The 24710-nt window shown below is 38.7% G+C and overlaps 1 protein-coding gene across 4 annotated transcripts in view; it reads right to left on the minus strand.

Moving 5' to 3' along the window:
- The window catches only part of Adgrg2 (adhesion G protein-coupled receptor G2), a 142550-nt gene that overhangs the window by 82334 nt on the left and 35506 nt on the right, over positions 1–24710 (minus strand). For all 4 annotated transcript variants that reach the window (XM_003466386.4, XM_013148915.3, XM_063242962.1 and 1 more), the window contains exon 3: positions 20198–20316. In XM_003466386.4, the coding sequence (XP_003466434.2) occupies positions 20198–20316 (119 nt within the window). The remainder of the gene's footprint in view (positions 1–20197; positions 20317–24710) is intronic.

The following is a 24710-nucleotide window of genomic DNA, read 5'->3' on the forward strand; positions in this document are numbered from 1 at the left end:
TTTTTTATTATTAAACAATTTTCCACAAATTGTGATGGTCGCATAGCATTTCATTAATTGGATGTGTCATTTATATAAAATTTTATTTTTGCAGACATTTTGGTGTGGACAATTTTCATAATTACAAACAGTGCTAAACTTTTGTATATATATAAGGCTATTTCTTTCAAAATTGCCGTGCATTTTGATCATCAAAATGCCCTATAGAAAACTTGAACCAATTATACTATCCTTTTCTGCATACAAGAGTTTTACTTTCTTAAATTGTCACCACATAGGGTGTTACAGATTTTTGTTTATTTGTTTTCGAGACAGGGTCTTGTTTTGCAGTTTGGCTGGTCTCAAACTTGCGGCAATCCTCCTGCCTCAGCCTTCTGAGCTGGATTACAAGTGTGCACCACCACATCCAGCACAGGGTGTTATAAATGTTTTAAAAATGTTTTTAATTATAAAAGATTATTTATTTTCTTAGTGTTATTTTGGCATACAATTAGTAGAAGAGAATAAGTATGTTTGGAAACTAAAACTGCCTGAGGAAACATACCTAGAGGTCTCTAGGAGCTTATTTTATTGAAATGATGGCAGGCTACTGATTACTTCATGGGATAATGAAAACCACAGTTCTGCTGCAAAGGAGGACTGAATGAACCCTCAAGTCTCCACTTCCCCTGAAGCCAACAAGTCAAGGGTAGGCAGAGTGATTAGAGGCCTTAGGGCTTAACTTAATTGGAATTACCTCTTCCTTAGTCTTAAATCTTCAATATAGCCCTCACGCTACTTTAATATTTCACCAATCAAAAAGTATGTTCAGCTAACTTCTAAAGGGTTAATTTAAAAAATACTCTTGGGAGTACTAGGGAGCTGCCATTCACATATTAGCATGAATTAATTTGAATTGGCTGAATTCTTCTTATCTAGAAAAGTTGTACTATAATGGCAATGTGCAAAAGCACTGGGGAAAAATCAACACTCAATACAGGCTACCCTGACAATGACACTTGACAGAGAGGGTAAGTTGAAGTGGACTACGGCAGGAGTAAGGCAAAACCAGGAAACAGCATGAAGGCACTAGGAGAGAGCAGAGTGTCAGAGGAAAGGAACAGAGGCTGATGCTGAAAGACAGCTAGGGCTGTGCTTCCTTTACAATTTGGCCTAGTGACTGACCACAGGCACCAAGGGTTCCAACCTTTCCCACTGCCAAATCCTTTGATCCAGGGAATGGGGCTGATTTGAGTTTCACCTTTTAGGTATTAGAGAAAATGGGCAACTCAAGGGTAGGAAGAAAACCAAAGGTGAGAAGGAAGTTACTGAAGCCCACAAAACTGGGCCGCCACATCTGGGCAGCTAGCTTTCAGAGCTACAGACTCACAATCAAGAGCTAAACCTTCATCAAAATATAGACTTTGTTGGCTTTGGTCACAGGCAGAGCTGGTCTTTTTTTGGAACTTCCATGGCTTCCAGGATTTCCCAAAAGAACAGATAATGATCTTTTAAAACTTATTTGTTTACTCTGGGCTTTTGAAACAGGTTTTCACTATGTAGTTCAGGCTGAACTCACTATGTAGCCCAGGCTGGCCTTGAATTCACGGTGATATTCTTGTCTCAGTTTCCCAAATGCTAGCATTAGAAGCATGCGCCATCACACCTGGGTCCTATTTTTTAATTAGTGTATGTTTGTAGCTGAGAATGTTTACATTCCTTGTGGGGAAATGTACAAGTACAAACCACATCTTAGTTCCTTTCCCCTTTCCTTCTCGCCTCCCTCCATTTCTTGATCCTCTTCCCATCTCAAAATAGCTAAATCTGGGAAGCATCCTATATTCAGTAACAGATGAATGGATAAAGAAAATGTGGTGTTTATGCACAATAGAGTTCCACTCTGCCATAAAGAAAGATAAACCTGAGCCATTTGTAGAAAAAGGGATGCACCTTAGCACCATAATGTTGAGCAAAATAAATGAGACACAAGCTTAAATATAGCACGGTTTCCTCTTATATAAAAACCCAAAATAAAAAGACAACGATCTACTTTGATGAAGGGAGGAAATCCAATAAATTAAGGCTAGAGATTTTTAAATTATTATTGTTTATTTTCTTCTTTTGACATTGTTGCCCCCTTGTGGGGGCCCAATTGCTCAGTGGGAACCCCATCGCTCAGTGATTCACTTTTTCTGTCTCTTATGATGTTCCATATCATTCCTCCTGGGTCCAACATAAAGATATCACCACAGGCCTTACACTTCGCTGAGTATCAATGTTTCTCTTGGGCTCTCTCCCAACTCACTTCCCATTTATTACAATGAGGGGTGGTCGTTATTTCCAATGAGTCATATATTTGGGCTCCATGCCACTTGTAGGAGACAAAACATTCCCATCGCTAAAAAGATTCATAAACAAAGACATTTAAAATTTTTAGATTCTCCTTTGGAAACCTACAAAGAGCACATTTTAAAGCATTATTCACTTACTGAAGTCTTGATTGAAGGCAATAAATAAAAGTATTGTGATCTGCTTAGAAAATGTACTCATTATCACTTTGGTCGTTTAAAAAAAAAACAAATCCCATATATTCCAATTATGATAAGTAAGAGTTTGGAGAGCACAAGCTTTTAGTGGAAGCCAAACAGAGTCAGAACAACTAGAAACTCAAGAAACTGTCACCTTGATGAAGTCTTTTTCCCTCCATCACCTGCACTGCACTTTTTTTCAAGTTACTGCTAACCACCTGCCAACTGTGCTCTCCATACTGCCATGTGAACCCCTCACTGTCACTCCCTCTCTAACTCAGTATGTCTAAGAACTCAATCTCCACACTCCACATCATTTCTATACTTGATCCTCTCCTAAATTTAACATATGCTGATAACACCAGCCAAGTAATTCAAGTAGAAAACTTCAGTGTACTAGTCCCCTGTTGCTGCTGTCACAAATTACCATAAGTTTAGTGGCTTAAAACACAAATTTGTTATTTTAAGTGTTCTGTAGAACCAAGGTCCATTTCCACTCTCAGCAGACTAAAATCAAAGTGCTGATAGGCTGTGTTCCTTTCTGGAGGCACTCAGGTAGAATCCGTTTCCTGCCTAGTTGTGTTATTGGCAGAACCCAGTTCCTTTCGGTTGTGGGAGCAAGGTCTATATTTTCCTTGCTGGCCGTAAATTGAAAGCCATTCTCACAGTTGAGAAGCCACCTATGCTTCTTGGCTTATGTCTTATTTTCCATCCTCAAAGCCAGAAACAATGGTAGAGGGTTGGGGAGTGTCTTTTTTCATGTGCTGACCAATTCACTTTCTCTTTCACTTTTAAAAATTCACAGGATTTGACTGGACCTACCTAGGTAATCCATGATAATCTCCCCATCTCATGGTCCTTAACTTGAATTGTATCTGCAAAGTCCCTTTTGCCCTGAAAGTTTGTACTCTGTCTTATAAAATTGCAAGTTTTAGAATATGACCCACTTATGTCAACTCTCTGGCCCTCTAAAGCACGCTCTGGCTACAGAAGCTGATAGAGATGGCTCTCTCTTCTTTATAGCTCTAAGTGTTCACTGACTACACTATTCATTTAGCATCTGGATATGTTATTTAACATTTTCAGTGTAGTAGTTTTTGCTGTTATAATTGAATGCTACAGACTGGGTAAACTATAAACAATAAAAGTTTACTTGGCTTGCAGTTCTGGAGGATGGGAAGTCAAAGATTAAGGGGGCACATCTGGTGAGAGCCTTCTTACTGCCTCATAACATGGCAGGAGGACAAATAAGCTCACAAGATGAAGACAGCAATAACTCTTCAAGAATGGCATTAATCCATTTGTGAGTTAGAAGCCCGCATGATTTAATCACCTTTCAAGAGTCCCACCTCCCAATACCATCACAATGAAATAAGTTTTTGGAAGGGGCATTCAAACCACAGCACACTGCATGTCTTGTTTTCCCAACTAGATGCTAAGCAGCTTAAAGCTTTGTTACCCTTCAGGTATCCATTTCAGTGTCTTTCATCTGGTAACTGATTTTTGGATCGACTGATGAAATCATTAAGAAATCTGTGTCACGGTAAAGCACTTGCCTACCATGTATAAGACCCTGGATTTGATTTCCTGCACCATAAGAAAAATTTTAAAAGAAAACAAAAAGACTCAGGCATGGTAGAGCACACCTGTAATCTCAGCACTCTGGGAGCCTGAGGCAGGAGGATCACAAATTCAAACCCAGCCTGAGCATCTTAGGGAATTAGTGAAACCCTTTTTCGAAATAAAAAATATTTTTAAAAGCTCAAGATGTAACAAATGCAAAGATCCTAGCTTCAATCACCAGTACTGAATAGGAACAAAAAGCAAGGAAGAGAGGAAAAAAATCTCTGTTAGTCAAGGATCAAGTCTGAAATCCATGACAGGTAGTTCAAGAACAGGAATCTGACACAAGGAAATCACACAAAGATGAAGGGGTGGAGCAATTTAGAGGTGAGCAACAGCAGAGAAAGTTTGTCTTTTCTAGGGCTGCAGGAAGGAGAAAGCTGAAGGTACCAGATCCCAGAGAACAGAGTCACACAGCAGGAGCTGAAAAGCCATCCACTGAGATCGGAAGCATGGAGAAGGCACTGCCATTATTAGAGATATCAGTCAACCAGATAGGGAGAGAAATGCTCCAACTTATCCTTTCTTCCTGCATTCCACTCTCCTGCCACTGCCACCCCCTGACTAAACTTAGCTGGAAGCCAGGTGGCAAGGGGACACAGAAAATATAACAAAAGTATAGGTCTCTTTGATACAAAACAGCAGGAGAAGACTGAGGAGCTTGTCTGAGAATAACCAGGCAAGATTACCTAGGCAGAGTCCATGAAGATTTGAGAACACTTCCTTGATGACTATTATTCAGAATCTGAAGTGAGGAAGAGTGGTTATAACTGCCATTTACAGCAGAGATTATTTAACAGATCTTACAGATGTGAGCTAAAATGTGCATTCAAATAGGTATCAAAACCAACAAAAATTCAGCAATTGTGACCCCCCACACACTTACTGACTCTTCCTTTTTTATTAATGTCTTCTCCCTATGCCCTTAATCATGATTTCTTCCAATCACCCTCTGTTGTGGCTTATATTTAGATGTCTCCTTAAAGCCTCATGCAGTCATAGGTGGAACTTTTCAGAAGTGGCTGGAACTAGGGTGTGTGATGCTAGAATTAAGGATACCCCATCCTGATGTGAATAGTATCCTCCCTAAGGGCAGGCAGCCTGGTTTAATTAAGGGATGAAGGAAGTCTGTTACTTTGCTTGCAACTTGCTGCCTTCTGCAGGCACTATGAAAGGTGCTTCTCCTCTGCCATGCCACTCTGCCTTAGAGCCAGCTGACTCTGGGCTGAAACTTCTACAAACCGTAAGCTAAATAAAGCTTTTCTCCTTTAACTTTGTGTGTTAGAAATTTTGTCTCAACCACAAGAAAAGTAACTTAGACACTTTCCAAGTAAACTACCTGCACCTAAGTGATGCAGGGACATGTTTGGATATTTTTGAATTTTTCATTTTTCTCTCCACTATATATGACAGCATGGTAGATGTTAAGATTTCAAATGTGCTTCAAATGTGACACAGTTGTTTTAAAAACTGTGACAATGGTAATGCTAAGGATCCCCTACTTTCAATGCATTTGCCCTCAAGTTGGGTGAGAAAAATAAAAGCTTTATCTTCTTGGAGTGGATATAAAAAGAAAAAACCAGGTTCCTATGCATGAATATTTTAGGACCAACTGAAACTTATACTCCAGTGGCAATCTTCCTCTGGATTGAATTACTATTCCATAGAGAGCTGATTAAAAGCAAGCCACCACGCCTAGGTACCCTTATATGGGAACCTCAAACAAAACAACTTTTTGTTGTTATTATTATACTGGTTCATCAGGACTTGGGACAACAGACACTCTTCCAGAAACAAATTGCATTTTCAGACTCTACTACATAACCAAAAAAAATTGAATGAAAACATTTCTAATTTGGCACATCTGAAACATGTTTACTTGAGCTGTAACCATCTCACATCACACTGCTCAATAAGAACTCTTACATAACATATTTATTAAAAGATTAATAATGACATCACTAAAGAAAATTTCAGCTCTCAGCTAGTGGAACTTCCCAAATTGCAAACAGTCAGCAACTCTAGGTAGATACTGGCCAAAATGGGAAGAAGATGAAATATGTTCTTGATTCCCAGGCCTTGATTCTTTTATTTTTCTACCCTTACTCACTATCCACCCCAATCTTCTCAGTCCTTTGCTTTCCAGGGTGGATATAAGTGATCTTGTTTATGGTTTATGGATTGTCTCTCCCTCGAGGGCCTACAAGATACATTTTGGAATATTTATAAATCAAAAGCAAATTTCTGGGTGCATTCTCATAAATTTTTTCTGAGACTAGTAAACCCAAAAGAAAGTCTTTTTAATTAGTGAGACATTTAGATCTTATGACAACCATATGAAATAAGTTAACCCCATTTTGCAGTCAGGGCCTTTAACAACCTATGCATTTCAATGATTCTATCTGAACATAGGGAAGATGCTAGTTATATCAGGATATACTTTATAGGTATTATTGTTAAAGTAAACGCTGCTCATGTCAGTACTAATACGATGGTATTCTATTTCTCTTTTTCCCAGTGACTTATCTGAAAATGATTTCTTCCTTCTATGTTCAAGACTTCCACTTCTTTTCTCTTTATATTATTGACTTCCAATTTTCAAAATGCCCAGGAGATCACTTTGGAAACATGGGAGGAGACAGGTAGAGGACTTCAGGAGATTTAATGACAATAACTTGTGCTTTATACAGGCTTATACAAAGTCAAGACCAGGTAGATTTTGAAGGAAGAAAATGGAAGACACAGCTGAACAGGATGTCATTAGGTAACAAGTAGTATGTGCAATCTCCCTAAAGATCAAGGTCTGGCTTTTAAAACATAATTTTAATTTTTTTCTGATTATAACCCTAATATAGGTTTACGTGGAAAAGGTTTTAAACCATAGAAATATAAAGGAAAATTTGTAAAATACTCAAAGTCTTACTAAACATAATGTTAGCTGGCTGGAAAGACCTCTAGAAAATCTGTGGTCTAGATGTAGAACTAAAACAACTACACAGGGCCCTGGAAGATGTTAGCATCACACTTGACTTAGAATTAACAGATACTAAATCCTTAGCTTATTAGCTTTCTGCTTGTGTGGTGGTTGTATATTGTTAAGAGGCTGGCTAGGCTAACTACATTTCCCAGAATTCCCTTTTCTATAGGTTTCTGGTGAATGTATGACACAGGAGAACTTATGGGGGATGTGGGAAGATGTGAAGCAGCAGCCATTGTGTGGCTCATGAACACTGGCAACTATCAGCTGTGTCACCTCACAAGGATGAGGAAACTGTTAGATCTATAGTTGCTCCACCTCCCTTAGATCTTATTATACCTGTGCCAACATTTGGGTTAGGTGTGTATTTAATTTCATAAACAGGGTCCCAAATTTTGCAGGACATCCATACTACCAAGGTCAAGTCATGCTGTGGCCTCCAGAATGTTCTTGTTGTCCCCCACTTTACATTCATCTTCCTCTCCCAACTGTCTGTTCTATCAATGTCAAGTTCCAATACCAGATGTGAAGATAAGTCTTATAATGATTGCTTAACCATCATCCACATTTTTTGAAGTCAAATCCCTGTAACAAATCCCTTAGAGGGAGAGAGGAGGAGTGGGGACCAGGGAGAAGGAGAGAGGGAGAGAGGGAGACAGATTTAGTTGTTCTGTGATTGAACTGTGACTTTTGGTTTGAAATTGAAATTTTGAAGCAATTGGACTAAATAATCTGTAGCTGGGCTTTCCAACATGGCAGCCATTAGCCACATGTAGCTATTTATAATTTAAATTAAAGTTGTATATAATTAAAAATTCAGTTCCCTAGTCATATTTCAAGTGCTTAGTAGTCACATGTGATTGGTGGTCACTATATTGGACAGCATACATATAGAATATTTCCATTATCCGCAAAACATTCTATTACACAATTTTGGTCTGTAGTGATAATGACTACAATTTATTTAATTCTTACAATGTGTCAGATGTGTTTCGGGCATTTGTTTTACATGCACTCTCTGGTATTACCTAAGGAGGGTCCTGTCACTTTACAAATAATGAAACTCAAGCATAATAATTTACTACCTTGTTGAGGTCAGAGGTAAGATTTTACCCCAGAAAGTCCAAAGCTGTTAAGTATTGACCTTATACCGCACCATGAAGATCCTGGTGACCTGGTTTGGCACAGAGGGAGTGGGTAGCTCTGATAGAGTGTCCTGCGGCTTCAGTTTGGACAATAAACAGCTCAGTGTGATCATAATGAACTAAAGTTTTCTTAGATTACATGAACTAGGCTTCTCATATGATTTCAAGAAAGAGGGGATACCTACTTTATCCCAGCACACCATCCAGTGACAGAATGAGATGTACCAACAACTCTGACCAAAAGGGTAGAGTAAGATGTATCAGTTAAGTTACAAAAGTTGCTGCAATAAATAAACCTTGAAATCTCAGGGAATTTAAAAAACAGAAGTTTTCTTTCCATGCATAAAGTTCAATCAACAACCTAGAATATTGGACTGGGGGCAAGGGAAGCAGGAAGAGGGACGTCATGCTGGGACCCAGACTGATAGAGGCACTTCCTTCTTCAGCATGAAGATTCCCAGTTACCACTGGCCAGCAACATCCAGCAGGCAAGCAGGGAAAGAGCAGAATCTGGTAGGAGATTATTAATGGCTAGGCCAGGCAGTGGCACACATCACTTTTGCTCATATCCATCAGCCAGAACTCAGTCACATAGACACTGTTCAATACAAAGGAAGCTGGGCAATGTAGTCTAGTCTGTGTGCTAAAGAAGAAAAAGTTTCAGTGCCATGCAAATCACTACCTACCATACCAGATTTAATAAGAGTATTGTTTAGTAATTAATGTCCATTAAATTAATGATGGGACAAGACAAATGTTAAACTCACTCTCCCCCGCCACCATTTTCTCTCTTGTTCTCTGTCATGACATTGACAAGGTCAAAAGTCAAAGTCAATACGAACCAGAGGAGTCTTTGCCTCTTTGAGGTTAAATATGAATCCCCCTTTCGTCGTGACTCATCCTCTTAGCTTCACTTCAAACAAACATCTAGATCATGGTTCCTCCAGGACCCTCGAGAATGGGACTCCCATATGACATCTAGTTCTGTAAACAACTATGTACTGGCAAAAACCACTAAGAGAGGTTGAAATTATGGATATTCTTGCTGCATGGAAATCCTACTTTGCTGGAAAAGTTGCATTTTTGGGTTGCCTCTGTTTGAAGGCACATTAACCCTTAACCTTTGCTGTGGTACTTCTAGGAAGAAGACACTTAGCAGGCTCCTAAGCCTTTGAATGTTGATGGCTCCTGTTCAAATCACTTTTCCTCATATTTTCTTTGGCTTGTCATGAGCTTTGACTGTCTGATCTGGAATTCCTAATTTAAATCTTCTCCATATGAATAAAGTGCCTATTTGAATTTATTTCCAAAGGATGAATGAATATGCCCATCGCCCAAGACTTAAATATGATTAAGAGACTGAGCTCTCCAAGGAAAATGACTTGGGTTCAGATCCTGGCTCTGCTTTGAGTAAGATTCTAACATTTCTCTGTTTGTGTATAATCATTTGTAAAATGAGGTTGACTATTTTGAATGAAATTTTATTTATAAAACATTTTATCACAGTACCAAGTTGTCACTATTATTCATTTAGACAATATAATTCTATGTTCTCAGATGAAGTTTACCTTTATATAATAAACTATTCTCCCTTCATGTAAATAATATGGTATCAATAATTTATAGAGAGCATTTGAAAATATCATGATGATGGTTTCTTTCCATAATTTACATGGATGTGATTTCCATTTTAACTAAAAAACATTCTTACTGATGTACTAGTGCTTGAATAGTGAAAATATCTATTAGAATAGTGTGCTTGTCTAATTCAAGTTTCCATAGCTTAGAACCCTAGGAAGGTACCTCCTAGAAAGATCAGGGGTTCCTTCTCTTCATATTACACATCAGGAAACGAAAGCTCCTAGAAATCCATTTCCAAAGTGAAGGAGATATAAAAGTGATGTAGTACAATACTATAAATTTTGCAAAGGCAGTCACTTAGACCACACTTTCATCATTTTAAAAACTATTAATTTATTCATAATAGGCTGCACAAGAAAACTAGAGTATGATGTTCACTTTGTTTGGAATTATACTGGTACTGATTTTCTACTGCAGATCACAAACACTAGATATAGTCATATGTATTTTTGTTCAATACAAAAATATGGAATAAAATATTTACTTAAATAAATTGCCCAAAAGATAGGACTTGAAGCTCAGCAGGAGATAATTACAAAACAGGCCATGCATGGGGAAAAGACCAAATATGAGAATAGTCTAACCATCTCCATCTACAAGTGAAGAAACACAGTTCAGAAATGAAGTGAGTTCTGAAATTTCATTCATGTACTTCAGTTTCTGAAAGTCTACTGTGTACCGGACACTAGAGTTACAGTAGGGCATGAAACCAAGTCCCTTGCCTCAAGGTCTACATTCTAGTGATTTTATACAACTCACTGGGAAATTTTAAAATTCCACTTTGAAAGTTCCTCAGATGACACACCAATGCGTTCACCTTTCATCCAACTAATCAGATCATTTCAAGCAATTTTATCTTACTTGTTAAAGCAACATTAGTGTCACTTTGTATTTTCATTTGTCTCTTCTTTGAGTTAAAAAAATATACTGCACTAAATAGTACAGTGATATGAGAATAAATTCCACTTTGTGTTCTGCATTCCTTTAAATGAAACAAGCAGAAGAAAGAGGATAAATCAAACAGGACACTGATGTTAAAGACCAACACATTTGCAACAGACATCATTGCAAAAGCATCTGAAATTTATCTTGATTTTTTTTACAGCATTGTGCTCTGATAAACATAAAATCCTTTGCCATGATCTATATTCTTCTTGCTAGTTCTTCAAGTGAGGATGTACCCACTCTCAGGATATATTTCAATAGCATGTACTCCCTAAAAATCGACTTAATCCCTAGTAGTTTAAATCAGTGGAATTGTTGCTCTCATTCCTCAGGCTTCTCTAAATCTTTACCCAGTGCTTTGGGGGTACAAATCCATCCCAGAATGAATGAATCATGGCAAAGTCACGTTAAAAACCATTTTTCAACTGCCTCACTGACTAAACACAGGGGAAGTGGTTAAGAACACAAGTTCTAGAATCCCACCACCTCTACTCTCCAGCTGTGTGAACTTGAAAGTGATTCAAACTGTCCAAGCCCAAAATAAGCACTCTGTACAGAATGGTATAGAGGAGAGAGTTCTGGGTACTGTTTCTTTCTGGGTAACCTACAAAGTTATTTCATTGCTCTAAGTTTCAGTTTTCCCATCAGCAAAGTGAAGATAGTACAAATTTTTTTCTATCTGCCTCAGAGGAACACAGTGAGATAATGCCAAGGTGCACTATAAACCATAAAAACCTACAGAAATGTTATATTGCTGCTGTTCCTGCTGTTAATGTTTAGTACCATAAGCTGTGGCTTCCAGATCCTACAAAGAGACATGGAGGATTTTTAAAGAATGGTCAGTCAAAGATAGTACTGCAAAGTTGGAGAGCTACCAGTCAGTAAGAGCCACTCTGAAGTTTTAATTGATTTTGAAATCAGGATATTAATTGGCTTTAAACCCCTGTAAAAATGTCTCATGGTAAAAATCTAGTTTGCAAAATTGTAACTTTTAAATTTTTTCAACTTCATATTAAGAACTTTGAGTAGAGAAGTCTTAAAATGGGATTGTAGAGATGAGTGGTTCTCAGTCCTACTAGACTCACTAGGGTCACTTTAAACACTTCCAGTATACATGATATAAGAGATAGGGTACGGCAAAGCTGGCTGAAAAAATTAGCAGCACCTGCAATTACAAGATCCCACAACCTATATGTGAAGCTTCTTGAGGGCTCCCACAAGATGTGGACGGCAGATTCCATAAGGAGCCCACTCTCATGATTCCTCATGGTAGCCCACTCTAGCTCCATGTACTTTTATCTTTTCTTCTCTTTAGCCCAAGTTTACTCTACAGAGTTAGTTCTACCCTTACACCTTAACTCCTCACTTTTCAAATAAACTCTTGGCACCACTGATCTCTGGGGGTGGAATGCATGTGTCAGGATTTTTTAAAATCCCCCTGAATATCCCAGGATGATGAATTAGGAATATGAACTGGGTGGTTAAACTCATAGAAGAGCAGACTGTGAAATGATCTTAGCATCAATCAGTTGAGACTGCAAATCACATGGAGGTGGGGAAATATGTCTTTCACGGAGAATTCTAGCAAAGGTACAGCCACCTCACTGAGGTCTATGGAAAAGTTTGGAGGAGGAATATGTGTTGTATGGGAACTCACTGGGCTCAGATGAGGATAATACTGATGATGTAAGTTGAGGAGAAAGGACCATATTATTTCATATATCTAGGTCTTAGACGAGGGCTACAAATCAAAACCAATCAACCATCCAGTTCAATGAGTGCCTACTATGTACTAGGCACTATGGAGGACACAGAGCATTAAGGTGTCACCCTTTACCTGCAAGGAGCAGAAGGGCTATATCTACATACCTTAAAAAATGAAACCAGGGGAAGGAGTGGATTCAAGATATCATGATAGCTTTCAATGATTCCTAGATGAGTGTCCTGACACATGCTAAATATCCATTATGTATTCATCTTAGAGCAAGTTTCAAATTTACAGACTCAGCTGAGATAGAGAAACAAAAATAACAATAAACCAATTGGTGAGCTTCCTTTGATGTCTAAAATGGTCCATCATATTTTGGCATCTCCATTCAAGAGGTACATGAAAGGGATCCTTAAATCTGATGATTAAAAGTAGTTTTGTCTCCTTTGTTCTAAAACAGTCTCTAGTCACCTCAATGTCTTTTGAATATGTGCAAAACTCTTTGTTTTCTTCCTCCTTCTCCTGGTACTCAAAATGACATCCCAGCTGGGGACGGGGTGCTAGTAGTCTTCTGGAAGCAGAGATTAGCAGCCTGGATCTGGGAGTTCATCTAATGCTGAGCCTGGGACTTCGGTGGCCTCTCCAGAGATCTCCTTTGCCCTGTGGGACTCCTCAGTGTCCAACTAGCAGCCAGTGCTTAAGACCACAGTGGTGATCTCATGGTCCATTCTCTCAGAATCTCACCCAGACCTGGAGATCCCTCTTTTGCTGGTGCATTTCCCTTCAATTCTTACTACTAAGTGTCTGTCACATACCCTCGCCTGTCCCATCTGTCCTTGCCACAGTCTTTGGAGTCCTCTCCCTACCTCTTGCCTTCAATACTTACACTCTTTAAGAATATGACAGCCATTAAGAATCCATACCCTGCACACAAGAGCTTGAAAGACACTTGGAGTAGAGACCATCTTTAGCTTTCTCTCTGCTTGAACCTACCATTTCACCATTCTTTGACCTTACGATTGCCTTGTGTTGATGTGCAGGCCTATGAGGAATCCACAACAGGAGTTCCAAGTGGAAAATGGAATACAACATCCTCTGCTTCTAGTTTCCCCCTCAATCTATCTAGAATCACTGTCATTCCTTGTTACCATTTCCACTTGCCAGGGAAACAGTCAGGATCCAACGAAGTGACCTCATGCCTGGATGTGAGGACTAGGATTTGGGGGGGGGGGGGCTGAGATTTGCTCACCATCATATCAATGCCAAGGTAAGTATTTATAACTTGTTTTATACAGATAGGGGGACTGAGACAGAAGGAGGAGAACAGCATTGGATTTAGTATTAAAGGAAAAAGCAAACAATACAGGTAGCTGCCTTGATGAGGCCTCTTGCAGTGCTAACATCTTTTGCTCAAGGAAGAACAGACTTGGGTAGACAAAGCATGAGAGAAAAAGAAGCCAGAAAGGCCTTGGAGGGACTTATCACTAGAAATGCCTGCAGCACAGAAAGATCTAGACACAGCCCAGAGAGAGAGAGAGAAAGAGAGAGAACGAGAGAGAATTTGGTATTATACTTTATGAGATCACCAAACTGGCTCAAATGTGTAATTGTTTCCAAATGGGGAAGACAATTCTGCAGGAATGAAATTATAACCATCTTCCACTATTGTGTCATCTCACTCTCTGGAAAACAGAACAGTTATACCTAAAAGAAGACCTCTTTTGAAGACCAAAAATGAAAAAAAAAAAGGCACTAGCACACTCCAGAAGATCTAGAGACTAAAGTATAGTTACCCGCCAAAGCTCATTTGGGCCTCTGATAGACGAAAAATGATTCCCTCAAATGTCATCAAACTAGGGAATTGAGTGTTAAGCGCTAGGAATTCTGCCTGTTGGCCAGTGGCCTGAAAGAGTGTCAGGCACACCTCTCTATGCTGACAAAAGCTAGAGTCAACTCTCAGGCTTTCAAAATAAAGCTACTGTGTTTGTAGCCCATCCCCCCAGGACCAAAAGACTCACTCCTCCACAATGGTTTACCTCGGGCTTCTTTTCCTCCTTTTCCACTCCCCATGCTCCACGACATGTTTCCTCAGTCCTCAGACATTTACTGAGGTCACTCTGGCAACCTGGTGGAATGTGAATACAGGCCAGATTCCGATGGTACATCTTCCTAGCTGTGAGAGTCTGGGGAAAGACTTAACTTCTTTGACACTCAGATTATTCATCTATAAACTGAGAAGGAAAATACCCATTGTGCAAATTTTGCAAAGGATTGAGAGGGTAACGTTCTTAAAGCACTGGAAGGGCCTGGTCCAGAGCAGGCTCAGAGTACTCATTAGCTTTCCTCACCTCAGTTTGTCCCCATCCCACCTCATCAGCTCTTTGTTCTCACCTGACACTGACAATGCACTGGCAGGACTCATGGTGCAAAGGAAATTCACAATGAAGATGATCTGAGGTGACAAGAATCAACAGGTAGATAAATAGGCAGGCATAAAGAGAAAAGCGAGCATTGGGGAGAGAGACTGAATTTTTCTGAGGAGGTCAAGGCAGAGCTTATAGCAATACGAGTATTTGGCTAAACTTTGGAAGGTAAGTGTGTTTGCAAATGGAGATGACCCCAAGAAGCAGAAGAGGTTAGATTTAAGTTGAGACAAGTAGGGGAGTAAAGTTGATAAAGGAGTCATCAATGTGCAAATTACCACCATGGGCCCCTGAGGCAGAGTCCAATGGGAGGGGGGGCCTCTGGGAGATATTTCTCAAGCATTGTCTCACCAAGGGACAAGAAAGACAGTATACTTGACTGTCATCCCTTACTATTGATTTTCATCCCTTTCTATTTCGGGGTATTAACTGTTTGGAATTTTGACTTATTCCATGCACATCACAAGTCCACTCCCATAGGCACAGATCACTCTTAGAGAGGCATGAAAGACATCAGCATCCACAGGAACTGTCCACAGGTGGACCTCTGCCAAGGGAATATGGACCATTGAGTATAGGCAACTTCGTATTAGATGAATCCACAGATTTAGCCAAAGGCTATATGTTAGAGCTCTTCAGCACTGGCTGATATTTTCGGATCTGGTTATATTTGTATTGTCCTCCATGTAGTTGTATCTTTCCAATTTGCTGGAGTCAGACACTACAATGTTCTCTCAACAGCCAGGAACAATGGACACACAGCAGGCACTTATTACTGCACAACTGATAACTGTCAAAGTAGCAAGTCAGTGCCTTCAATGTTAATCAAAGACTGGATCTAAGCCATGTGAACTGCAAAGAACCTGCCTTGGTCCAATCCAGGGAGACAGTGGCTCTGAGCCATCTCGCAATCATGAATTCCACTATTATCTTTAATCTACAGATGTACAACCACCGAGTAACTGAGCCTAGCATAGCAGAGTGGTTAAGAATGTCAAAAGGTAGTTGGGTGTGATGGCACATGCCTATAAACCAAGCTCTGGGAGGCTGAGGCAGGAAGGTCACAAATTTAAACCCAGCCCAGGCGATTTAGAGTGAGACCTTGTCTCAAAAAAGTTTAAAAATGTCTGGGAATGTAGCTCAGCATACAGGCCCTGAGTTAATCCTCAGTACTATAAAAAATGCCAAAAACAATATAATATAGATACTAATCATTCAGAACTCTGGAGCCAGAGGACCTGAGTTTGAACCACAATTCTGCACTTTGTCTTAACTGTTTGCCTAGGGCAAACTGCTTAACCTCCCTGTGCTCCAGTTTCCTCATCTGTAAAATGAGCTAATAACTGACTATTTCAAGCTGTTATTGGGTATGCTTTACAAGAGTTAGCCTTCTTAAGTCCTTAGAACAGTGGCTTGCATGTGGTGAGCACTGTCATGAAATAACATGAATCAATACCCTTATTAGAGATCTGAGAGACACCAGGGAATCCCTATTTAATCCTTTTGAGATCCTGAAACACTTCATTGAGGAAAACTTTGCCTTTGTGAGTTTTTTTGTTGTTGTTCTGGGTTTTTTTTAAATACATATACTGAGCTATATAACAACTCCCATGCTGGGAAGATAAGGAAACAAGCTCACATTGGTTAAGTGGCAAGTCAAGATCAAAACCATAGCAGGCAGGAGGCAAGGTTCTAGCCCCAGATCTCTCCATCTTTCTACTCTAGCATGCTGCCAACAGCAGTGTGTTAGCCAAGGCTTTTAAGCCAGTGGTTCTACCTTGAGGGTGCATTGGCATCACCTGGAGGACTGGCTTGCTGCCCTTCTCCTGGAGTTTTTGATTCTGCAGTGAAGGTGAGCACTAGAATCTACATTTCATTCTAAAGTGATGCCAAAGCTACTTGTGTGGCAGCCGCATTTTCAATAACTTTAAGAAACCAATACAATAATGCTCTATTTGGATCTGGACTGTCCCACAAAGGTCCATGGGTTAAAAGCTCAAGTTGATGCTATTGGAAGGTGGTAGAAAAGTTTAAGAAAAGAGGCCTGGTAGGAAGATTTAGGTCACTGGGGGCGGGTTCTTGAAGGAGACTGTGGGACACCCATCTCTTCCTCTTCCTTTTTCTTTCAGTGCCTCTTCATGAGGTGAATGGGCTTCCTATACCATTCCCAGCTAATGTATGCTGCCCATCACAGGCCCCAAAGCAATGTGATCAGTCGAGCATGGACTGAAACTTCCAAAAGTATGAGTTAAAGTAAACCTTTCCTCTTTTTAAGTTGATTATCTCAGGTACTTAGTTTCAATAATGGAAAGCTGACTAACACAGTCAAAAAGATGAAGTGAAAATACATTCATCTGCCCTAAACAACTACTCAGCTTTTCTCTACTTAGGTTTGCTTCAAAGTTCCACATCTTCCTATTTATCCATTTCTGTTTTCATCATTTTTAGATAACATTTTTCAAAAAAAACTTATTTCTAATGAACAGCATTCATTCTGATTAAGTTTTTCCTTTGTGTTCCACTACTCCTATGGTAAAAAAACAAAAAAACACCGAAACATGAAGCCAAAGATCTGGCACTTCCTAATCAATGATGTTTCCTGGGACATTTACTCATCAGTAGAGACACCTGATTTTTGCCCTGCCATTTCCACAGTAATGTTTTAATGCCCCAAAGAAATGATATGTGTGAGCATAATTTACATGAATGTTGAAAGGCCCCAACAGAATTTGTATATCTACATCAATATCTATATTTATATCTCTATATTAGAAAGCACATTGTCTTCTTGTTTTTGTCTTCCACCAGTTCCAAACAGTGCTTCTCAAATTGTGGTCTATAAACCAGTTTCCTCAGCATCACCTGAGCGTGTGTTAGAGATGTCAGTTTTCAAGTTTTGCCCCAGATCTACTAAATCACAAACTCTGGGGCAAGAGGCCCAGTGATCTGTGTTTCAAGAAGCCTTCCAAGTAATTCTGATGCATACTTATGTTTGAGAACCCTGGCCCTGTGGCTGCAAGCACAAACCCTGGAGTCAGATCCCTGGGTCAAATCCCAGCTCTATTTTCCAGGGCTGATAACCTTGGGCAAGTTACTTACCTCTCTGAGCCTATGCTTCGTGATCTGGAAAATGGAGATAATATACGATCTTTCCTTCAAAGATCTGGTTTAGAAGATAAAGATAGACAAGTGGCAAGTAAACAAGGACCTGGCTCATTGTAAGCCATCAGTACCTATTGAGTTTTTATCATTCCTTTTTTAAAAGACTGATGGCTGCTTGATTAGGAAGCCCCGCGTCCTTTCTGAAGACTTACCAATTGTGTTTAGCCTGTTGGGAAGATTCCCATTTAGTTTGCATGCAGATATGTGTATTTGTACCTGTGTGTTTAGGTTGCCATTGTTTGCTACTAGCAGATTTTTGTTTTACCCAAGGAAGATTCTTTGATCCTGTCACCCTCTCTTGAATAAGAAAAGTCTTCCTCTGTGTGTCTTTAATAATGTCTTGTTAAATAAAATTCACTTTCTAGTCTAATGCCTGATGAGTATTCTTTACATTTGTATAGCACAGTGTTCTTTTAGCAGATGTACCCCACAGAAATGGCAGCACTAGTATTGTTGGCCTTCTTATTGCCTTCTTATGTACCCTTTATTTCTTGTTTCATAAGCTTCTAAAGGTTCCTTTTTCTGAAAATACCAATGTGCTTCATTTGGCTGCTTCTGTAACACTTTTAAATTTCCATATGAAAATATCTTTAAGCAGATACTTTTGAAAATAAATCCACATATATTTGGCCAATTGATTTTGGGCAAAATAGCCAAAACTACCCAAAGGGGAAGGGACACTCTTTTCAACAAATGATACAGAGAAACCTGGATATACACAACTACAGGAATCAAGTTGGACCTTTATACCATACACAAAAATTAACTAAATGAATCAAGGGACTTAACCAAAAGAACTAAGACTATAAGTAATTTAGAAGAAAATGCAGGAGGAAATCTTCCTGACAGTGAGTCTAGTAATGATTTCTTGGATATGACACCAAAGCATAGACTACAGAAGTAAAAGCAGAAAAATTGGACTTCATTAAAATTTTTAAAAAATTATGCCTGAAAAGAACACTATTAAGAGAGTGCAAAAATGGTGCACAGAATGGAAGAAAATATTTTCAAATCATGTATCTGATAAGGAATTAACATCCAGAGTATATAAAGAAAACACACAATTCAATTTTTAAAAAAACCCAGAAATTTATCCAAAGATACAAATGGCTAATAAGCACATGAAAAGATGCCGACATCACTGATCACTAAGAACATGCAAATCAAAACCACAAGAGATGCCACTTCATACCTATCATCAAAACACAAGTAAATAACAGTGTTGTCAAGGATGTGGAAAAATTGGAACCCTTATGCCTTGCTTGTAGGAATGTAAAATAGCACAGAACTTATGGAAAATATTTGGCACTTCCTCAAAAGGTTGCACACAGAATCCCCACATGACCCAGTAATTCCACTCCTGAAAACATACCCCAGGAAGTGGAAGCGGTGAATCAAATAGATATTTGTACATAGCAACATTGTTCACAATAGCCAAAAGATGGAAATAACCTGAATGTTCACTGACTGATGAATTGATAAACAAAATGGGGAACATATATACACTGGAATATTATTAGTCTCAAAAGGAAATAAATTCTGATCCATCGCCACAACATAGAGGAACCTCAAAAACGTTATGTTAAGCGCAGTAAATCAGATACAAAAAGACAAACATTTACAGTTCCACTTATACGAGATACCTGGAATAGGCATATTCATAGTGAAATAAGGAATAGAGGCTATGAGAGTGGTTAGGGAGCTATTATTTAATGAGTATGGTTTTTAATTGGGATGATGAAAACTTTTTAGAAATGGATAGTAGTGACAGTTGCACAAAACTGTGATCATACTTAAATGCTAACAAAGTGTGCACTTGAAGTGGTTAAAATGGTAACTATGTTACGTATGATTTTTTTCCGTGTTAAAAATAATCCTAAACATGGGGCTGGGGATTTAGCTCAGCGGCATAAGTGCCTGCCTTGCAAGTGTGTGGTCATGAGTTCGATCTCTGGTACCGATAAAAAAAGAAAAAGACAAAAAAAAATCCTAAACAACATACAAAAATCCCACATACACACAAACAGATGAACAGAAAAGAAAAAGAGGGCAAAGTGGGATCTTACCTTCCAGGGATGTAACCAGGACGACATGAAGACAAATGAGGACAAGGAATATTTTGAATGTCAATGAACCTTCTTCAGGTCTGCCAAGATGGCTGCACTGCCCACCAGAGAAAAACATTCTGGAATAAAATATGGGGACAATAGATCATCACAGCTGTGATAATCACAACACAGTAATACTTGAAAGGTCATTCCTCAACCACGACAACCTGCCATCCTGCTTCCTTTAAATTACTACCATGATTCCAGAAAATCAGTAATGCCAGGTGGGTACTGGCTATAAAAAGCAAAATCCATGTTTACCAGTATTAAGAGAATGCCACCCAGCAAGATATACTTTACATGACAATCTGCACGTATTTATGGAAAATATCAACACATGCCAAATACCAAGAGAAAAAATTTTTAAAGTGTTACATATATAATTAGTAACATTATATAAAGGCTGGGTAAAAACTAAGCTAAGAATCAGAAAGGGGTCACAGAATTTTCCAAATAATTCACCCTATGTATGGCTCATACTGTAAAAGGAGTGGTACCCCGAAATTTCTTTTTTGCATTTTATTTTATTGTTGCTTATATTTTTAATAGTCATTGAGTCAACATTTTTAAAAAAGCAAAGTTGCTATCAGGATGGAATTGAAAAGCTTCATTTACCATTCACTTATTTATTCATTCAACAAATACGTATTGAGAGCCAATGTGTACCAGATCAGATATGAGAACTTAGCAGGAGTTAACTAGAAGAAAATACGTGTGGTAGAGGTGGGATATGGATTGGGAAGAGTTCAGTGCACAGAACTGCAAAGGCTAAGACTGCATCTGCTCCACTCTCGTGGAGGAGTTGACCAGCACAACCAAGGATCAGGAATCCAGCCGCACTGCCACCTTCCAGCTAGGGACAGAGTGTGCATTCAGTGGTGAAGACTAAGGAGCATGAGTTCAAAGGTTCCAGCTCTGCCACGTAATGTGACACTGAACAAGTAATTTCCAATGGTCAAATTCTCCCATTTAGTAAATTATGATATCAGAATCATCCTGATAGCACTGCTATGGTGATGAGTAAATGCGATCTTAGCTGGCATTGTATAAGCATTAGCTGTACTCTTCATTCATTCACTAATTCACTCAGCAAATCTCTATTTTGAACCTAGTACTTGCAGGGTCAGGGTTTAAGGTGAAGGCAAGGAAAGAAGGTGGGGGGAATGAACCACAATTTTACAGGCTCAAAGTAAAGTTAGCAATCTTTAAGAATCTTGTCATTAGCTGGGCGCAGTGGTGCACATCTGTAATCCCAGCACTCAGGAAGCTGAGGCAGGAGAATCGCTGGGAGTTCGAGGCCAGTCTGGGCTACAAAGTGAGTTCAGGGCCAGCCTGAACTGCATGGTGAGACCATGTCTCAAAAAGACAAAAAATATCCTGTCATTTAGTAACCACAACCAGTACAAGGAGAGCGATTCTTACTTGATGTGGCTTGACAATGTCTTAGACCAGCAGGTGACTCCTACTTCAAAAGAAGACTTACATCTTAAAATGAATAAATTGTACGGTATATTAATACAATAGGCTCATAAATTATCAAATGCTCTCATTTGTCCCTTTTCTTGAACACTTTCATCTTCTCTCTGTTCACAATGGTACATTATTGATTTCCCTAATGAGTAACTCAAACGAGAATGCTAATACAGTTGTGCAAAGACATATCAATGTCTCTCAGGAGGCAAAATGTGTCTGCTACAGCTATGTATAATCATACTTATAAATCTTAGAGACATAAGGTTAGCCAGGGAAATGCTACATAAAAGAACGCATTTACACATGATTCCATTCATATGAGAAACAAAGGCAGGCAAATCAATGCATTGAGAAGTCAGCAAAGTGGTTATCTTTGGAAGGGAGGGGGTTGTAATACTCAAAGAAGTGGACACCACAGGGGGCTTCTGAGGTACAAGTGACATTCTGTATGCTGGTTACATGGGTGTGTACAGTTTCTGAAATTCACTGAGTTATACATTTACATGTGTCATCAGAAGTTTTAATTAATAAAAAGTTTAAAAATTAATATATATTTTAAGTTTACAAACCCTGTTCCACTTCCAAAAGCATGGTACTTTTTAACCCTAACCCTAACCCTAACCCTACAAAAGCTCTCTTCTATACAAATGCCTTGGCCTCTAGTCTACCTGGATTTGGCAGAAGTGACTTAGAAGATATAATGCACAAGCATCTAAGTTTAGCTCTGGAGAGAATATCAGAGCTGTTTCTATCTGGAAAGGACCTCAGAATCTACCTCGCCTCATACTCGCATTCTGGAAATGAAGGAAGAGGCCAAGCATTCTCTAAGAAGATGAATTGCATGGCTATTTTGTGCACCTCTAGTCTTTCTACCAGGCCACAGTGCCAGACTCCTGAGAATTTGTCATCTTTTAAGTAAAAATTTTTAGTGCATTGGGTGGAAGGATTCAACAAATTCAGAACACTATTTATACAATTTCAGAATTTCTGCAAACTTATTCTTTGCCAACTTCTAGGGCATGACTTAATGGGATGCTCAAATTAAATTAGTATACACAGCGGCTGGTTATCATGTGCTGTGACTTGAGCCTCTCATCAAAATAGGCCATACCTGTACACTGAAGAGAGCAGGTTCTCTACTCACAAATGAGAGTAGGAAAAAGGCCAGAATGAAGAATGAGCCTAGCAATCAACTTGAAAGGATAACACAGATCAAGAACTTACTAGAGACTGGGTGCCACCAAAAAGACTGCTTTCAGTTGTTAAGTTGACTAAAGTTCTCGAGGCTAAAAACATATTTGAAAATGGAAGAAGTTGTATAGCATTTGAAATAACATAGTTTCTATTTCTTTCTACATGCACTGAGAATATCCTGCTAGGTCACCAGGTCTCTGGGGTCACTGATCAAAAGGGAAATCTGTAGATTTTGAAACCCTTATTTATCCTTTTCAGCTGTACTAGTTCCTCAACTTTTGGCATAATTTAGAGTAGTTCAATACAATATAGGTCATCAACAAAGACAATCTAAATAGCTATTAATTCTTAGCAAGATTTAAGGTGCTAAGGATGGGTAGGAAGATGGTATCAATTACAAAGAAAACTCCGGAAACCGGTAGGGTTATATGATACACAAACCATATGTCAGGGCCCTGCTTAAACCACTTCAAGAAACTGTTCTAGATGTCTTCAATTCCATTAAGCAGTACTCTCATCACATTTTTAAAATGTAAATCACCAGTAAAGCCTTTACTGAATGATAAATCTATCTTTAGATCCAGAATAATTAAAAACAAGATTTTAACGGGAGAAAATAGCTTGATACTACAGTAGGGCAAGCCTGAGTGAGTTTTTCTCTGATATCTTTGGTTAACTGGCAAAATTTGATTATGTCACAGTTGCTATGATATATGCAATGATCAACATTTTCGACCTGAGTAACAAGAAGTAAGATAATTGCTCCCCAAGCCTACTAGAAAGCCCCCTGCCTTTGAGCTATTTAGAAGTCCTCAGTGTTGGCTAACAAAAAGAAATTTTAAAAAAGAGGGTACTGAAAAGGTTCTCCATGGGGATTGAGCAAGAATAAAAAGTGGAAAAGAAATTGACTTAAACTGCTCAATTGTCAACAAAGTGGAAAAAAGAATTAGGAAATTGAGTAAAAGCAGAATTAAATTTCTATTTGAATTCTGCTTTGTCACCTTTTAAGTAAAAAATTTTAGTGCATTGGGTGGAAGGATTCAACAAATTCAGAACACTTTTATACAATCTCAGAATTTCTGCAAACTTATTCTTTGCCAACTCCTAGGGCATGACTTAATGGGATGTTCTATCAAAAACTTGATAGAAGCTGACCATATTTATGTTTTTGGTTGGATCACTGAACACAGCTGTTTGCCGTCTCACTGTTTGAATGTCCACTTTGTATGCTTTGATACTGTGATTTGAGCAACTATCTCTAAGATGATAATATGTAATCTATTAACTGGTGATTTCTTACTGTTTTTTTTTTTTTTTTTGGTAGTTCTGTATTACTTGTACCCTTACACCGCTTTGTTTTGTTTTGTGTTTTTCTCTTTTTCCTTTTAAATAAAATTTTAAAAAACTTGATAGAATAAAGATTTCAGAAAAAAAACACAAAAACTTTCTTCAGTGTTTTAATAATACGCTGGATTAGTTATTGGGACCAAATCTCCTGTGAAAGGCAATTTTAAATCAAGAATAAAATATGAGAAGCATTTCCTTGAACATGTTGAAGAGCTGACAAGATAGAAAGGAACTTCAAGGCCAAAGCTGAGGATAAAGCAGAAATCCAGGCAGGTACCTGTGAAACCACTTACACCTCTGGATATGGACCAATGAAGCAAGCTTGAGTGTCAAGTATGAAAGAGAAAAGCTCAGACATGGAGAAAAAAAAAGTATATAAGTTCTTATATACATTTAAATAAACTTCAGGGAGAGGGGGATGGAGCAGAGTCACTGGTTTTCTTTTTTCTTTCTTTCT

This window comes from Cavia porcellus, unplaced genomic scaffold, assembly GCF_034190915.1.
Source record: "Cavia porcellus strain 051 isolate PalLab524CR breed Dunkin Hartley unplaced genomic scaffold, mCavPor4.1 scaffold_33, whole genome shotgun sequence".
Classification (NCBI taxonomy): Eukaryota; Metazoa; Chordata; class Mammalia; order Rodentia; family Caviidae; genus Cavia; species Cavia porcellus.